Below are 19,312 nucleotides of genomic sequence, written 5' to 3'. Positions count from 1 at the left end.
AGCTACCATAGAGGCAGGGAAGGCGGTTGCTATGAGGCCCGTGGAGGGAGGGGGCCCAGGGAAGATAAGAGCCTCCTGTGTCCTTTTGCTTAACTCCTTATGTACTGCAGTGTGTAAATGACCCAGTGTTCTCTTACATGCTGCAACGCAAAAAAGGGTTAATATAAGCTCAAGACAATTAGCTCTCTGATAACCTCTGACCTCTGAGCTCCTGCAGAAGTCAGGGGTTATCAGTGCAGGAGTAGCAAAGGAGAGAGCTAATTGTCTCCTGCATTAACCCTTTGTTTGTGTTGCAGCATGTAAGAGAACACTGGGTCACTTACACACTGCAGTAAATAAGGGGTTAAGCAAAAGGTAGTCAGCTCCTGCACCTATGTATATAACCATGAGTCTCCTAATACCCTGTTATAGTTAAATACAGTGGATGGACAGAACAAGCAGACATTGGCTTTCTCCTCTGCCAGTCACTGTTGTGGCTGCACGCAGGATTCTGCCTCTGGCCACAAGAGAATTTTTTTTTTTGCCACATCACCGAGTATATATATATATGGGAGGGGGGCCCCATACAGTTTTTTGCTATGGGGCCCCATGAATCCTAGCTATGCCCCTGCGTGGCGGCACTACAAGTCACATGCAGCACTCGGGCTATTTTTAGCAAACGGACTCTGCACACAAAGTAATGGAGGTGCAAACTCAAAATATATTGTCTGAAAATGCTTTTTCATATTCTTACAACCCGCAGATGTCTTATAACAAGACACTGAAAAAAAACAGGCATCTCCATCAAACCTGGAACTACTAAATAGGATCACAGGGAATAGGGGATGGACTACCTCTCTCTGGTGGTAGTAGACAGGGTGGATACCTTTAATCTTATCTGGGACTCCTAATGGGTGTAACTTCACGTCTAGAGATGAGCGAACCTCGAGCATGCTCGAGTCCATCCGATTTGATTAGCGGTGGCTGCTGAAGTTGGATAAAGCCCTAAGGCTATGTAGAAAACATGGATATAGTCATGGGCTGTATCTATGTTTTCCAGACAACCTTAGAGCTTTATCCAACTTCAGCAGTCCCAGCTAATCAAATGTCGAATGATGGGGTTCGGATGTTTGTTTGCTCATCTCTAATCACGTCTAATGAGATATTTGTGACTAAATGGGGCAATGGGGCATATTGGCTAACCCCTCATTCCCCCTACCTCCTTGTGTCCAGTCTTGTCTCCCTTCTGTCTTGTCACGATATCTACCTCTGGGTTTGTTCTATGCATGCTCATGCATGGTTGGCTCATAACATGTTTTGCTGTTTGGCTGTTTTGGTAGTGTTTATGGCTTAAGTACAGGCCATTGTAACTAAATTGTGAATTAAAGGAAAGAAAGTGGCAAAGGAATAGAAGAACACAAGAACAGGCAATGGTTTCATATATGGCAGGACTTGCGGCATTTGGCAAATGTTTCATAGAGGATGGTCACCAATTTAAATACCAATTAATGTGCGGGGGAGAACAGAAAACCAACTGGGTTTCTGATTTGGTATAGACTGGATTAGGGAACAGCGTCTAAGGGCTCTATTACATTTATCGTGTGAAAAATCGTTATATTGCTCGAATTGAAACGATAAATGTTCTGTGTAATTATAGGCAACGATCAAAAAATCATTTGTATGTCGTTGATCGTTGATTTAGAACTGAACCTAAAATTATCGTTAATCATTCGCTAATCGTTCAGTGTAATTCCACATTTCAAGTTCCGCATTTGTTCACTAATCGTTCAGTGTAATTGCACATTGTTCATTGTTTTGCTGGGATCAGAAGGAATAAACGATCATAGTAACAATCACAATAACAATCTTAGTAACAATCGTAACTAACGACCATCGTTCTGTGTAATATGGTGAACGATTAAGGTTGGCGATCATTTATCGTTAGTCGTTAATCGTTAAAAATCAATCTGTGAAATAGGAGCCTAAGAGATTTATTTCTAGCTGTTTGGTTTCCATGATTACACAATAAGACATATATGGATAAGAATTCATTTTACATAATTCAGAAACAATTTTTATATTTGTATGACCTGTCAGAAGACTTGTCAGGTGTGCTTTCTGCTTATTTTTATGAGGTATCATACTTGTAGCTTATTCAAGATATTTTACAGTGCATGCATGTGGGAAAACATACAATGACAGTGAATTATGAAAAAAGGTAAAATCCTTTTGTTTTCCTAAAACACATTTCATACTTTTTTTTTGTTTCCCCTACTGTGTATTATATTCAGTAATCCATCAACTTACAATGGCCTCAGGTTACAATATTTTCAACATACAATGTTCCTTTCTGGGCCATTGTAACTTGAGACCAGACCCAACATACAATGCTACAGACAGTCAGGATCTGCGGCACATGTGAATAACTAAATGATAAACCAATGAAAGTGGCCGTTTTACTGGTAAACCCCAGTATTAGTGAAGTGCACACACTGAAAAGCACCTCTCTACAGTACAGTGTGACACTACATGTCCTCTACTGCTCTTTACCTGGGCCAGGATGAATTGCTTCTTTGGGCACCAGGTGAGGGCAGCCTTATTGTATATTTAAGGGACCCAGTGTGATCTGTATAGGACCCTGAAATGCTCCGGTCCTCTACATAGAAAGAAATTTACAGTCTCCAGTAGCTCCTTCTGACTGATATATGTAAGGACTTGCTTTATCCTTATTGTTGGATACTTATTTCCCTTTAAATTTTAATTTTTTTCTCACTTTTGGATGATATTTTGCAGCTTCAGAACCAATGACCAGTTTTCCATAGAGTTTTGGTCTCAACATACAATGGTTTCAACCTACAATGGTTGTCCTGGAACCAATTAATATTGTATGTTGAGGGACTACTGTACCTCTATTGTGAGCATTATATGAAGTAAAGATGAGCAAATATACAGTAATAACAAAGCAAATCGCTTCATTAGCTTGGCAGTCAGATTATCATCCGACTGCCTTTTAACTCAGTGCCGCTCCATGTCACTCCTCCCTGGGTCCCTGAAAAAACTAGATCCAGTCCTGGGGAAACTCGGTTAAGTTTCCCAGGACTGAATCCAGCTTTTCTAGGCACCTGAGGAGGAGTGGTACAGAGCGGCAGTAACTTAAAAGACAACCAGCTGATAAGCCGACTGCTGAGCTAATGAAGCGATTCGATTCGTTATTACTGTATATTTGCTCTTCGCTCATCTCTAATATGAAGCATTCTCACTGTATACTGTGTATAACAGTTTAAATGTTATTGTGTTTAAACGTAAGTAAAATTTCTCTTTCAGATCCATAAAATGCATTCATTCTTAGACTATATCATGGGAGGATGTCAAATACAGTTTACAGTAAGTAACTTTTTTGGCAAGATTCAATGTTAAAAAATGTATTTATTTATAAACTATGGGGGGGGGCAGTATTTATTAGGGCCGTCTCATCAGACCACCACTGAGCAAGACACATATGTTATTGCATGTGTAAAAAGGCCATGGGGGGGTAAAAAGGCCATAAATAATGAGCATGTTAATGATTTTGACAGTTATACGCAAATACGACCTTCATTCCATAGAGTGCGTGCACTCCCAACCAATTTCCCATGGACTTCAATGGAGCACATTAATACATAGAAAATATGGGATAATGGTGCAAAAGATCACCAATAACCAAGCCTCACCCAAAATAATGTTCCCATTCTGAAGTATATTTACACTGATACTAATCCATAGCAAAATTGCTAACCTGATTTTATTTTGCATTATGGTATTCTCATCCAGGAAAATTTGGGAGAAGGCTAGTAAAATAGCCATTCAGTCTATACTACAAAGCTTCCTATAAACTATACATCCTATTGATTTATAGGGGAAAAAACTGAAATTATGGTTCCATCTGAAACTTTAAAAGAACTGAAGTATAGTCTTTAATATTAATGTCAATGTTATAACAGAATTAAATAGATGTTCAAAAGTGTATTCTGTCAGATGGATAGGGGATAACAAGCTTTGTATGGGGAGAAATTTATCAGATGGGAATACCCTTTAACCTCTTCATGACCAAGGCTAATTGATGCAGATGTCCAGGTCACACTCAAGCAGTGTTCTCCTCCTCACCTTCTAAGAGCCATAAAGCTTGTATTTTTTTTACCTACATGGTTGGTTGGGGAATATTTTTAGTTTTTATTGGTGCCATATGAATGTAAATGTAATTGTAAATTTACAAATTTTTTTTTTACAAATTACAGTTATAATAATGCAACAAGTCGGGGGGGGGGGCAGGGTAGGATGGAAAGAGCTTAAAGCCGAGTTGAGTGAAATGTAAGTCTTTTGGCCAAGACAGTACTGAGCAAAACCCCAGAGTGGAGTTCCTGGCTTTTGCGAAAATATTGTTATATTTGATTAGATTTCACATGCTACTATTTTATGTATTTTTATTTTTAAAATGGGAAAGGGGGTGATTTAAAGTGTCACTGTTGTTACAAAAAACTTCTAAGATGTCAGAGAGACATGTTAAAAGTTTTGATTGACGAGAATCAATTAAATGATCGTGAAAACGAGTTGGGAGACATGTGATAAGAGTCACGTGATAAGACTCATAAATAAAGTCTATGGGGCATTCTTTTTCTCACTGACAGAGCAGGAAGCGAACTAAGTGGCAGCGGGGTCCTCTCCTTGCTTGTTCTCGCAAGACATGTCAAAAGTTTTCATTGGTGAGAATCAATCAATTCTTTGTGAGAATGAAGTGGGAGAAGTCTGTGCTCAGCATGGTCCTCTCCCAGCTCTGTGTCATATGGTAATGAAAGTTTATGGGGCACGTCTTTTCTCAATCTTGCTTTTTTGCAGTCGGTGATGATCTGAACACTTAGACCCGGATCAATCTAAACGTATTCACATATTCTGTATGCTTAAAAAGGGCCATTGAGCATACCTGGCTACAGGGGGCATATCTGAATATAAGGGGCATACCTGACTGCATAGGGCATTTTTGGCTAAATAGAGGAGCTTTGCATCTAGCTATACCTGGCTACATGGGGCATATCTGGTTACAGGGAATATTATGTATGGCTACAGGGGAAGGGGGAATTATTACTAGACAGAGTGGGCACTGTTTCAGGCCATAGAGGGCACTACATCTGGCTACAGGTGGCATAATTTACAGTAAAATTGTTATGGGGGGCTCTGATCTGGGAGTCAACTGTTGAAAGAGATTTGATACAAAGCCTATGTCTTATTTAGTCAAATTTTATAACGGATTACATTCTTGAGGTACTTATTTGGAACATTGCGTCAAATGGGGGTACTTAATACACACTTTTTCCTCTATCTAACTATTTTTAAAATGTTATATCTTTATTATGCCATACTATTTAAAGTCACCAAAGGCTATCTCTGCCTATTCTCTTATAGTATCAATTCTTAGGTCTGATGGTCAGCGGTACTCACTTGTCTAAACCTCCATAACTTATATTCAGCTGTATTAGCTATTGCCAGATACCCTGAATTAAAAACACAAGCGTTTTTCTCCATTTGCCCTTGACAAAACATCAGGTGGGAGAAAACGCTTGTGTTTTTAATTCAGGGTATCTGTCTATAGCTTATACAGCTATAATACAGAATATAGGTTATGGAGGTTTAGACAAGTGAGTACCGCTGGCCAGCGGACATAAGAATTGATACTATATAAGAGAATAGGCAGATAGCCTTTGGTGATTTTAAAAAGTATGGCATAATAAAGATATAACATTTTAGAATTAGTTAGGTAGAGGAAAAAGTGTGTATTGAGACCTAACAGTCTCCCTTTTCTGCTACTAGTATACATGACACCTTTTTACCTAATAGGTATCATTACTGTATAGTTTAATTCTTACATGGGGATACTTGGCTTAAAGGAGGAGAAACACTGGTCTATGGGTGTGTCCTGCCACACAAAGAATTTAGTATCATGTCTTTAACTTCATTCAGAAAATAGTGAATATATTGATGACCTATTGTATGTATATAGATATCCAATTTTTTTTTCCCTCAATGGAGTGGCTGGATGTATATCAAGACAACCAAAAATGACAAAACAATTTAAGAACTAGGAAAAAATAAAATGTGCAGTATAGTGAAATTTGCAGACACACTTTAATGGGAGCCCCATATATTCAACATGCTTCCCATAGAGGAAAATGCAGACAGCCAGAATGTTTCTTTAAAACTGTGCCTGGGTGAAAAGCAGGAGATTTGGAGCTTTGTATTAAAAAGCAAAGGTCTCACCTCTGTCCAATATAAGGCTATATCAAATAAATCCTCAGGAAGTTTAAACCCTTGAAATGAAATGATGTTGGAGATTTGGAGCAATTTTTTCCTTTGTTATAATAATTCAATATCTACACCTAGAGCTCAAGCGCTTATTGGTGTCACATATGGTATTTGCAGATTTTTGCACATGCTCATTAGTTTGACACCAGCAGTGTACAGTCGCCTTGAGTTCATTGATCAGAGCAGTTCCTTTACTCTGTATGCTGTGTAAGCTATTCCTTTGTATGACTCGAAATAAGTGCTCGCCATGCATTTCATAGTATTTCAGAGCTTATATATAAGATCCCTAAATGATGTTCCTTAACCCTTTCATCCGGTGGTGTGTTACAGTTAAATGTATTTTTTTCAATTACTTCACACTTGGGTGGTGACTATAGAAACAGCAGCTAAGAAGAATAGGGCGTTTGATGTGGAAAAGAATTGTGGTGATAAGCAAAGGTTTCAGAAGAGACCACAAAGACATTCGTACTAATTTAAAGCGTTAATGAGAACTTCCTTGCTATCACGCTGTTCCTCTTTTGTTCCTATACAGTCGGTAGTCATAATAACTGACTATTGCACACACTAGTAATGTTCCCTATTTGGTGTTAAAGTCTTCCCAAAGCTTTTATGTTAACAGAATTGGATCAATATGAGTGATTCAATTAGTATTTCACATCCTATCCTTTAATGGATGCACTTTTTTTTTAATCCAAGTGTAAAATGTCAAGCTGTGTGTAGCATTTATAATGGAGAAACATGATTTTCTGAAATGTTCTAAAATGTAAGCAGCCCTGCTTATAAGGTACATGTATATCCATAACCCTTAAATCTAGTATATGGTGCACACTTCTCAAACCATATTAGTTACATAGATATAGAAATTATCCCAATACCCAAATAAAAGTTCCTTATCAAATCCATAATAGCATCCATATAATAGTTTCATGCATACATCCCATCCAGTAATTTGAAAAATAGCATAAATATGATATAAAACATTGCAGTAATTATACAAACACTGTAAACACAATTGTCCAGTAACGCAGCTGTGTCAGCTAGAGTGCATACTACCCTGTGTCAGCCAATAGACGCAAACAATAATGCTAGCTAAAAAGTATATTCAGCGGTAGTAGAGTGCATATAGCTGTCCAAAGGTCTGATACATGTAAACCAATCAAAAAGCTTACATAATAACAATCATTGTAAATGCATCGTATATATTGTACATTACTTGTCTTATTGTTAGTACAAACTATAGCACCCAAGTAATGACATAGATCTATAGATTATTAGGTTGAACAAGGGACCCTTTTATTAGGAACCTGGCAGAAGCCCAATCCCAGCCCAAAAATGTTTTCCAGGCAGTCATTAGGGCTGCATCCACCTTCTCCAGGCAGTAGGCTTTACACGTCGATTGTTCCGATTCATGTGAACTTGAGCTTTCAGCAGGTCCGCCCATCTCTCATCAGCACATTTGTGACGTGCTTGCTTATATAACTGCAACTATAAGTTATGTAATCATAGTTGACATGATGTAGCTAAAGCCTTGGTGCAAAATAAATTTTTTGCTTTTCGTCTATCTGGCCCAAGGTGCCATGATGACTTCCGGTCACATTTCATCTATGCAGAGTTTGTTGACCAGTTGTCTTTGGATGCTAACTCTTTTTACTATGTCTTACTAATGTCGCACAATGGTGCAGGTGTGATCCCTGATCTGAATAATTATGCCAGCATGACCCCTTAAAAGGGTTGTCTGTATTATCTATAAAAATAAAAAATAAATACAGTCTGCGGATAGGTTCACACCGTCAAAATGACGTATAAGGTTGTATATAGATGACGTTAACGATGTATAGTTGTAAATATAAGACACCAGGATACACAATAATCATTTTTACCTATAAAGACTGCATTAGAACTCTTCTGTTATCAGACCTACTTCAGACTCAATAGTTAGGATTAGCCTTATAAAAATTCGGGATCTCTTAATATAAAATATAATACAAAGTGCTTCAGGTCTTTATAGATATTACATATGATGTCTTTCATTTATTTCTAGGTAGCAATTGATTTCACCGCCTCAAATGGAGACCCACGGAACAGTTGCTCCTTGCACTATATCCATCCTTACCAGCCCAATGAGTATCTCAAAGCACTGGTGGCTGTTGGGGAGATTTGCCAAGACTATGACAGGTAACATATGATTTGTAGCATTGTCCTTCTCATGGGATCCTGTTATGCGTCCCTCTGTGCTTGTCTACAATGTCCTAATAAGTGGCTTGTCTGTAGCATTATAATTATTTTCAAGAATCTTGATGCAAGAAGATGTTTATCCACAGCGGTACATGTACAAGTAGTCCCCTAAGTCTTAATTTTGGTGTCTTTTTTGGTATATAATAAGTATGCTCCAAAGCAGAGCATGTAACATTAGAAAGGTAACATTATACACTTTGTAATAAGTTTAACACTTACAAGTTGACCTTGGTACAATATAATATCAAGCAGAAATAGTTAAATTTTTGATTATTTTTAATGACTTGCTATAATATAAAGCCTTCGTAAAGCCTAGCATAGATAGGACATGAACATTTATTTGATTATTTTGTATATTTGCAGTTTCACAGCACCAAATACTATTGACTTGCAATTCAGAGAGAGGCTTAGTAAAGGAAATCTTTAAGTGCTTTATGTAAAATGACAATACAAATACTATTTCAGTAATAATTGTGTAATAGGATCTTCTAAAGCAAATTTCCTTCCATTATCTATTGGTTTCACATCACAGTTTGAGTCTAATTATTGACTTCTGTGAAAAAGTTCTAATACGTAGCTCAGCAAGACATTCTCATATGCAGCATTATGTAAAAATTCAGATGAGTCTTTTATCAAATGACTTGGGGTCCCAATAATAATGGTTAGTACAGAGGTTTACAGAACAATTCTTCCTACTATACTTATTCATACTTAATTAACAATCCACAAAAGGTAAATACCAGCCTGACTTAGATTAGGTTCACACTGCGTTTTAGCATCCATTTAATTTTAACATACAGAAAAACATTTTCAACCATGTCTTGTGTATGTTGAACATTTTTTAAAAGTCAATGGAAAATGGATCCAGCATCCATTTTGGCATCCATTTTTTTCTCCTTTAAACTTTTATACATTAAACTGACAGCAAAAACACAGTGTGGACCTAGCCCTACACATTTCAAGCATTAACCTGAAATTGTGTCTGACTTAATGATGAGACATTGGTTGGTAGTGGAACTTAGCGCTTAGTGTCAGGTTCCATAGAAGCTACCGTGTCCGGGAGAGATACGTGTCCGGGGTGGAACGCCTGATGAAATGCAGGGCATTTCCGGTCTGCCGTCTGAGGTGAAACGCATGATGGAACGCTAGGCATTTCCGGTCTGCCGCGCGTCGCGTCACTTTTGACCCGGCGCGAGATCCATACAGCTTTCCGGTGATCATGTAAGTAATCATTACTATAAAAACTCTATTCTTTGTAAACACTGTTGGCTTGAAAAAGGTGGAACTAATATCCACTGAAACGCGTTGCCGTCTACATTTGGAATAAACCATTTCTTGGAATATATATCTGCTATATGCTATCTGATGCCATTTGATATCAAGCGTCCTGGAGGGGGTCAGGTCAGTGCATATGATCTTTCCTCCATAGTGAAGTAAGTGGATTATATCGCTCTTGGCAAGTTTTTCACCACACCACATATTGACGAGTGTCTATCTCTGAGCGCTATTGTTGTTGTTTTTCTTGTGTTTTACTGTATTGCCCCACCGGCGTGGTTGCACCCTGGGTATTTGACTGAGCACCCTCCATATTTGGTTGATCTCATTGGGACGGAGAGTGATATCTCTATATCTTCGATTCTGGATACAGGTGGAGTGGGTAGGGAACTTTCCCATACCCACATACACCGGGTGAGTTTGACCACCACTTTGTTTACTATATATCGGATGAGCGCTATCCTCCACTGCCATACTCCATAGCAGCTACCGTGGTAATTCTTCCTACTAACCATGGTCAATATGCATAAAGTGTACTTGTACTTTAAAATATATATAAAAAAAAAAAAAAAACAGTTTTCTTACATTAAACATGATGACAAGCTCAATACCCCCAGGCTCTCAGGGATCAGGCGGGTGTCCTACGGTACCACCCAGGAGACATTTCCTCCATCTTTGTTAAATACTATACGAAACTTTACTCACTGACTTCCAGTCTTCCTTCTGATCCTGAAGCACGCATTCTCCGTATCCAGGAATTCCTGAAAGATTGTAAATTACCTACCCTTTCCGCAGAGGCTCTTGAGGCAATGAACTCCCCAATTTCTGGAGAGGAATTAGCTGAAATGCTTAAATCCTTGCCTTCGGGGCGTGCTTCGGGACCAGGTGGCTTCACATACCTCTATTACAAGACTTTTGCAGCAGATCTCTCTCCTAGATTGGTTTCTTTATTTAACTCCTTCCTCCAGGGGTCCCCCATCCCACCTTCCATGCTTCATTTCTATATCACCCTCATACCTAAGCCTGATTGGGACCCTCAGGATTGTGCCAAATATAGACCCATTGCCCTTTTAAATGCAGACTTAAAACTCTTCACTAAACTACTAGCCAGTAGGTTGAGCTACTGGTTTCCCTCTCTAGTGAATAAGGACCAGGTGGGGCGATTGACCTTATCGATGGATGGATCGGGCTTTGCTCCTCAGCCTAGACGCTGAAAAGGCGTTTGATCGCCTGGGCTGGCCAATTATGTTTGGAACTTTGAAGTGCTTTGGATTTTCGGGCCCTTTTCTTTCTGCTGTTCAGGGACTCTACACCCGACCGACTGCTGCCATCAAACTCCCTCACATGGTCTGTGCTATGTTCCCTCCCTCGAATGGCACCTACCAGGGTTGACCGCTATCTCCCCTTTTGTTTGTACTGTGCATTAAACCCCTGGCGGCGGCCATTCAAAATTGCCCTGACATTAAGGGGGTTACTGTGAGAGGCAGAGAATTTAAAATAATGCTCTTTGCCGATGATGTCCTCCTCACCCTGGCTGACCTGCTCACGACCCTGCCTGTCCACCACAACTTACTTACTGACAATGGGGTACTGTCGGGTTATAAAGTAAACACTACTAAATCTGAAGTGATGCCTCTTAATCTGTAGATCAGTTGTCCACAACCTTTAAATTTCGCTAATCGCCCTCTTCCCTCAAATACTTAGGGATCTGCCTCAAACCCACCTATTCCTATATTCTGTAAATTACCCGGCTCTCTTTAGGGAACATAGAAATCTGCTTTCCAAATGAACTTCCCACTACATCTCTCTGCTGGGCCGTGTTGCCTCTGAAAAGATGACCATCCTGCCTAAATTGTTGTATTACTTTGAGAACCTTCCTGTCAAGTTGCCTCTTCGTGACCTCAGGGCCCTGCAGAGAGACATATTTAAGTTTATCTGGGATTCTAAGCGAAACCGCATCCCCAAATCGGTCCTGATGAGTGGGAAACTGCATGGAGGATTGGCAGTCTCCAATCTAGTATACTATTACTGGCCTCCCACCTACGACAGATTCCTGCATGGTCCACATGCGCGGCTTTGGACATGGATAGAGAAACTGTGGTTTGCACCCTGTCATCCTAATTCCTTTCTATGGCATACCTCCCCCCCCCTAAAACTTCACACTTATCCCTGCTAGGTCCTATGAGATTCACACTACAGATTTGGGCTTCGTGTGCTACTAAATTCTGCCTCCGCTCCTCTGTCTCTCCTCTCAACTCCTTTTTGCTGCATCCCCTCTTTGGGCCGGGTCGTGAGTCTTTGATGGTGCGGACCTGGTCGGATAAATCACTATTCCAATTCGCAGATGTGGTTGACCCACTGACTCGCACCTTGTTACCATTTGAACGGCTTGAGGATTGGAGTGGCTCGCCTCTTGCAGAGCGCTTCACCTATATGAAACTGTGCTCTCTAGTAGTAGCCTTAAGCTACTACTAGAGAGAACAAGTCAGGGATCATCTCAACCCACGCCGTAGACAAGAGGAACACAGTGCAGGACAGTATCTATAAAAATAAAAGGAACTGATCCAGATAAAGCAAAGTTGCTAGAAGCCTAAGGACTCTATCTCGCAGCACGGGTGTAATCACAGAACTCTGACCACTCTGCTCATCCCAGGTAACAAGGTCTGGGGCTTGTGTCACCCTCTAGGACGGGTCACCCGACACTGGTGGGCAATAGGTAGTGCAAAGACCAAAGAGTCAAAACAGGGGAAAAGAATTCTCTCTACTTTCAAGTATTCTACTTGTTCTACCTCTGAAGTTCCATCAGAGCACAGTACTACTTGGGTTGGGACTCTCTCGACATCCTCCTCTCTACTCTTCTGCTCCTTTTCTACCTCTCAGCATGCAACTCAGCCAGCACAACTGTACTATTCTTTCAACTCTCAGTACAGATCTGTTCCTGTTTCAAGTGTAAAGTAACTTATCAAGATGAAAGTATACTGTATTTTCCTGTATCAAGTATCTTCACAGTAAACAAGAGTGTATTTATTTTAACAAGACTTTCAGCATTTGATTAGCGTTGGCTGCTAAAGTGGGATAAAGCCCTAAGGTTATGTGGAAAACATGGATATAGTCATTGGCTGTATCCATGTTTTCCAGACAACGTTAGAGCTTTATCCAAGTTCAGCAGCCCCCGCTAATCAAATGCCGATCGTTCGGGTTCGGAAGGACTCGAACCCGAACCCGGTTCGTTCATCTCTAGTTATCTCCCCTTTTTGTGGGTGGCAGTGCCAAGAGTCTGGGTGGGTCACTACTCCACTCCGGATCACCGTGACAATTGCCCAAACAGCCCCGCAGGTCACTGTGCACAGGGAAAAAGGTGTAGCCAGCTCACTCACAATAAAAGCAGGTGTGCCACCATACCTGTGTGCCCAACCGGCACTGGCGTCACGACAGATTACCACCAGGAAGGGCTATACATCGGCCAACCACTACACCAGGGGAGTTATGCTGGTAATACCACACTATACAACCACCACCTACAGCACCACACATGGCCTACTGCACCTTTACTTTCTAGAAATTTCTAGAAGCATCAGTGGTGAGTAGGGATCACGGGCAAAAGGCTGCAGGAGAACCAGGGGGAAAAGGTAAGTATAAATTCTATTAGTTTTACACTGTCATCAGCCACCCACCACTAGGCGTAGCAATGCGCAGCTGGGGGCCAATTATTTTTAAGCAAGTTTAAATGACAATGATAATCAGATGATCGGCTCTTCAACCGATCATTATCTTTATTACATAGAACAATAATCTGCCTAATCCGGCTGATTATTGCTCTGTCTAATGGGGCCCTTAGATGCTATTACTAGTGGAAACAAACAAGAGGGCCCTTCCTAGTGCAATACAATCAGCAAAGGAGAGCACACACAAAATTGTATTGAAATGAACTCACCTAGTTGAGTTGTGCAGAAATGGGCACAACGCTATAGAAGCTTGTTGTGGTATACATAAGTCACTGTGACTCAAAGGAAGAGGGATCATCACCCGTGTCCACTGGTGTCTCATTAGCCCCTGAAATGTCGCGATCTATAGCGATCGCGGCGTTAAAGGTACTCAGTGACAGATCAAGCATCTGTCACTGAGTGTTCGGGACCCCCGCAGCATGGCTCCCAATCGCTTGTGCCAACAGGTGGAGATAAGCTTCTTACCTCCATCCTGTCGGATCGGTGATCCATTTATAGAGTCTGCTCTCAGGCAGGCTCTAAACATAGATTGCCAATAACACTGATCTATGCTATGCTATGGCATAGCATAGATCAGTATATGCAATCTAATGATTGCATCTTTTAAAGTGAAACCAAGTGTAAAAAGAAAAAAAAGGGCAATGAAAAAAGTTTTTAAAAGTATTAAAAACCCCTTATGAACCCCCTCCCAATAAAAGTTTAAAATAGCCCATTATAAAAATAAATAAACATATTACATATCGTAGCGTGCGGAATTGTCCCATCTATTAAAATATAACATTATTGTTCCCGCACGGTGAACGGCGTAAATGAAAAATAAACACCAGGATTAATGATTTTATTTTAATTTTTTTTTTGTAAATCCGTTTTTATTGAAAAAGTTTTTCAGGAAATAACAGGAAAAGAAAAAAGGGTGATAGGTAGCCCATTGTCACACGGGACATCGTCCCGGAGGAGAACAACATATAATTTCACCAAAAATAGCATCGTTAATAAATACAGCATTGTTACATCAACAGACAGTAACGAGGAACACTGAGTGCAACGGCATTGGTCATATCTGTATTCTCTTGCAATCTACCATATACTGCATATACGGCTTCCAGAAACAGGAACACAGGAAGAGGAAGTAGAAGGGGAGGGGAGCAGAGGGGATAGGATAGAGGGGGGGCAGGAGGGACAGGGATCAGGAGGGTGAGGGAACCCCAACACCATGTCTTCTTCAGGGGACTGCGAAGAACTGGGCCCCCTAGAGGGTGCTTAGGTGAGGTGTTGTGCAAAGAGCGGACCAGTCTTTTATGACGTCCAGGGCAACCACAGCCTCTCTACCCTGGATCCCCGGGCCTGGTCCTCTGCCATCAAAGATTCCATTCGATACAAAAAGTCAATTTCGTGTACCCACTCAGTAATGGAGGGCGGAGCAGTATCTTTCCAACGACGAGGGATGACCGTACGAGCTGCCATCAAAAAATGACGCAGCAGACCTTTCCTCACTGCAGAGACCGGTCCAGGGATCAAGGAGAGCAGTGCCAAACCCGGGGTGGGTGTGATAGATTTGCCTGTTACCTGTGTGTATATTGCAAAGACCGCTCACCAAAACGGGCGCAAGATTGTGCAATCCAACCAGATGTGTAGCATCGTGCCGACCTCCGTGCCGCACCGCCAGCATATGTCAGATACCTCAGGGTAACACCGGTGAAGCAGCTGAGGGCACCTGTACCACCGCGTCAGTATTTTAACATTTTTCTCTTGAGCCAGACAAGCCGTGGGCATTTTGTGAGTCAGTGTAAAAATCTTGAGTTGATCAGCGGCCGTAAGGGAGACCCCAAGTTTTTCCTCCCAAGCAGCAATATAGGATAGGTCTCAATCAGCGTCACATTCCATAAGAATGCGATATAACTGCGAAATGACTCTACTGGGCTGGGCGGACTAGCAGCAGGGACTCCAGGTCAGTAGCAATGGTCATCCTGATTCCTTCCGGAAAATGCAGCCTCAGGTAAGCCTGGAGTTGGGCGTACTCTATCCATGACAGCGTCTGTTCGGGTTTGAGCAGTTAAAGCGCAGCATGAGGCTGCAACGAGGTAGACCCACTAAGCACCTGTATTATCCGGACACCCTCGGACGCAGACCAACACAAAAAGTGATCTCTGCTACAGGCCGGTGGGAAGGCCGGATTGTCAAATAACGGACTCATCAGTCCAGGCCAATGGGACAGGCCCAAGCGGGGCAGGACAGTGTCCCAAACCCGCAGGAAATCACAGGTCAGTATGGCAAACGAAGACATTTGTGGGTGCTGCACTGGCATGACCCACGGAAGTGATCTTAAAACTAGAGGGGTCAGTTCTGCCTCTATGCCGACCCATTGTTTATGGCCAGCGCCGTGAAACCAATCAACCACCCGCATCAGTACTGCCGCTCTGTGATAAAGGGTCAGATCTGGAAGGCCCGCCCCCCCCCCCCTGCTGTTTAAAGCGTGTAAGTGTCTTGTATTTGAGGCGTGGTCTTAAGGGAGCCCTATATGAACTTCTTAATGGGGCCCTGGACCTGCCTCAGAAACACCATAGGGAGACGTATGGGAATCGACTGAAAAAAGTAAAGAAAGCGCGGTAGAATGTCCATTTTCGTTACTTTGATCCGCCCGAACCATGAGAGCTGAGGGCGATTGTAGGAAGTCAATCCAGCCTTTGTGCCGGCCAGGAGAGGGAGAAAATTTAGGGTAAAAAGTTGCGAGAGATCCAAAGGTACGTTCACTCCCAGATACTTGACAGCCTTGTCCTGCCATTTGAAGGAAAAGGAGCTACGTAGCTGCGTCATCAAAGTAGCTGGGAGGGAGACGTTAAGGGCCTCAGTCTTTGTATAGTTCACTTTAAAATTACTAACCTGGCCGAACCGATCAAATTCACAAAGGACCGCTGGGAGGGAGACCAAGGGGTCAGACACATAAAGCAAAAGGTCGTCTGCGTACAATGCTAATTTATGATGGGAGTGCTCGAGTCGAATGCCATTGACGTCAGCAGACATTCTCAACGCCACAGCCAGGTGCTCCATAGCCAGCACATATAGCATCGGCGACAAGGGGCATCCCTGTCGCGTGCCGTTTGCTATGGCAAACGGCGCGGACATGAGGTTGTTAACACGTACCTGAGCGGTGGGCCCACCGCAAAGAGCCATGATCTTTCCCAGCAATCCCTCGCCCAGACCAATCTGCTTCAGGGTAGCCCTCAAAAAGGTCCAATGGACTCGGTCGAACGCCTTTTCGGCGTCGACCTAGACCAAGCAGGCTGGCAAGGCCTTCCTCTGTGCATGGGACATTAGAAGCAAGGTCCTATTGAGATTGTCTCTTGCCTCCCTCCTGGGCACAAGATGGGGAAGGTGCATGGCCAAGCGGTTCGCTATCAATTTGGAATAAAATTTTACGTCCGCATTGATTAAGGAAATGGGACGATAGTTGGCACAGGAGGTTGCATCCTTCCCCGGTTTGGGAATAACAACAATTGTGGCCATGAGAGACTGCGCAGGGAGGGGGCAAGTCGGTGAGATGGAGTTGAAGACCTTGTCTAGGAAGGGTGACAAAAGTTGGGAGAACTGCTTATAAAATTGCGCGGTATAGCCGTCCGGCCCGGGGCTCTTCCCACTTGGGGTTTCTTTTATGACCGTCGCTAGCTCTGTCGCAGTGAATGTGGTGTCGAGGTCGGCAACTTCTTCCGCCCCCAGATGCAGGAGTTTTGTGGAGGAGACGTAAGACTCCACTCTCTCTTGGAAAAGGGCTGGAGGCAGATCTCTGAAGGGCTCTACTGTATCCCCGGGGTAGTGGCATGTACCATGACTGGGCATGGTAATTGTGGGTACATATGTGTTCAGATTTTTAGGGTGCAGGAATTTAGCTAAGGCTGCACCGCATTTGCTGGAGTACTCATAAAAAAACCGCTGAGTCCGCTCTCTAAAGCGGGCATATTTTATGTCGCTGAGGCGCTGTAGTTGTGTCCTATGCTCAATCAGTTCTGCCAGTGTTTGTGGGTCCCGTGTCTGTTTATGGGTCGTTTCCCCTGTATGTATTTTGGCCAGGAGTTGTTGTATCTCGAGGGCATGCCCTTTCTTCAGTCGAGCCCCATGCTGTATCAAGACTCCCCTAAGCACACACTTGAGTGCCTCCCACTGGAGTGGAAGGGGAGTATCATCAGATGCATGATCAGTGAAAAAGTGGTCTATGGCCTTCTTGATGTCAGCCTGACAAGCTATGTCTTTTAATAGGTTGGGGTTAAGCCTCCAAGACCACTCCCGCGTGACAGGATTTGGGAGGGGTAGAACAAGCGTAACTGACGCATGGTCTGCCCAAATCATGGGGTCAATAGTCGTCCGAGGGTGCCAGGAGAGGAGGTGGTGGTCAATTAAAAAGTAGTCAATGCGGGTGTAGGAACGTGGACAGAGGAGTAAAATGTATAATCCTTCACTCCTGGGTGCAGGATCCTCCACACATCCACTAGTCTAGAGTCAAAGAGCTGTTTTTTCAGAGTGCGGGATTGGGAGGAGGACAGTGCCGACCTACCCGAGGAAGAGTCTAGATATTTGTCCAGGACCAGGTTGAAGTCACCCGCCGTGACCAGGAGCCCCTCCGCAAAATCAGCCAGTGCGCCCAGTAATCTCCGCCCCGCTTGGATCTGCAACTGATTTGGAAAATAAAAATTTGCAATAGTAAAAATGCGGTCAGCCACACGGAGTTTGAGAAAAAGGAATCGGCCCGAGGGGTCTGCCCTTGAGTCCAACACCGAGGCCGGCAACGATTTGTGCAACGCTATGCTTACTCCCTTGGACTTAGCCACCGGATTGGTACTATGGTACCACTGCGTATAATATTTGGTTGGCAGCTCAGGTATATGCCCCGTCTTGAAATGTGTCTCCTGCAACAGGAGTATGTGAGTTCTTTGTTTATATATGTGATACAGCAACTGTGCCCGTTTTTCGGGGATGTTGAACCCCCTAATATTCAAAGAGGTAAGTTTCAGAGAAGACATGGTGCAGGGAGGGGGGGAGGGAGGGGGAGGCGAGAAAACAGGAAAGTGGTGGTAGAAAAGAATCAGAGAGATGCAGAGAATATGGCAGAGAGAAGAGGAAGAAAGCTTGGAAGCCTGTCAAAGGAAAGGCAAACAGCCGACAAACAAAACTAAGGACAGAGTTAAAGGAACCCGTCCGCCTCAATCCACTAAGGACAGAGGAAAGAAAGTAGTGTAACGACTGCGTCAACTAACGCGTCAGTATAACTATTTGGAAGGTGACTGGAACTATCTCAGCGAAGCATCCTGTGCCTCGGCACCTTATACCTGCATAGTATAATCATAACGAGACGTGCAGCCCCCTAAAAACTCGAGACCCAATGAGTGTAATCAAATGAGGGGGGGGAGTCATGTGTCTTGGGGGGGTGGGGGGGGGGTGGAGGGAAGCGAAATAGGTAGGTATGGGGGGGATAGGGATAGAGAGAGCATGAACCTTTCATGCCGACCAATAGCTCGTCCCTCCCACCTTGGCAACTGAGTCTTATGAACATGGGGACATACAACTTGAAGAGTATGGGAGGAGGGGAGAAGGGGGGGGGAGTAAAGGGACAGAGGGGAGGGGGAGGAAAGGGGAGGAGGAAGGGGAGGGGAGATAGGCCGTAGTAGGAGGGGGGAAGGGGGGGAAGGGAGGGAGGGGCCATAAACGCACATTACTGCCCTTAGATAATAATTCCCAGCCCCCCCCAACCACCCACATGCAATTAGAAACATATG

The 19,312-nt window shown here is 43.0% G+C and overlaps 1 protein-coding gene across 1 annotated transcript in view; it reads left to right on the top strand.

Annotated features, from left to right (window-relative positions):
* Positions 1-19,312, top strand: part of CPNE4 (copine 4) — a 282,805-nt gene that overhangs the window by 231,108 nt on the left and 32,385 nt on the right. Inside the window, exons 10-11 of the mRNA XM_069958337.1 lie at positions 3,304-3,363; positions 8,354-8,487. Of these exons, the coding sequence (XP_069814438.1) occupies positions 3,304-3,363; positions 8,354-8,487 (194 nt within the window). The remainder of the gene's footprint in view (positions 1-3,303; positions 3,364-8,353; positions 8,488-19,312) is intronic.

This window comes from Dendropsophus ebraccatus, chromosome 2 (assembly GCF_027789765.1).
Source record: "Dendropsophus ebraccatus isolate aDenEbr1 chromosome 2, aDenEbr1.pat, whole genome shotgun sequence".
Taxonomy (NCBI): domain Eukaryota; kingdom Metazoa; phylum Chordata; class Amphibia; order Anura; family Hylidae; genus Dendropsophus; species Dendropsophus ebraccatus.
This window is presented reverse-complemented; position numbering and strand designations above follow the sequence as displayed.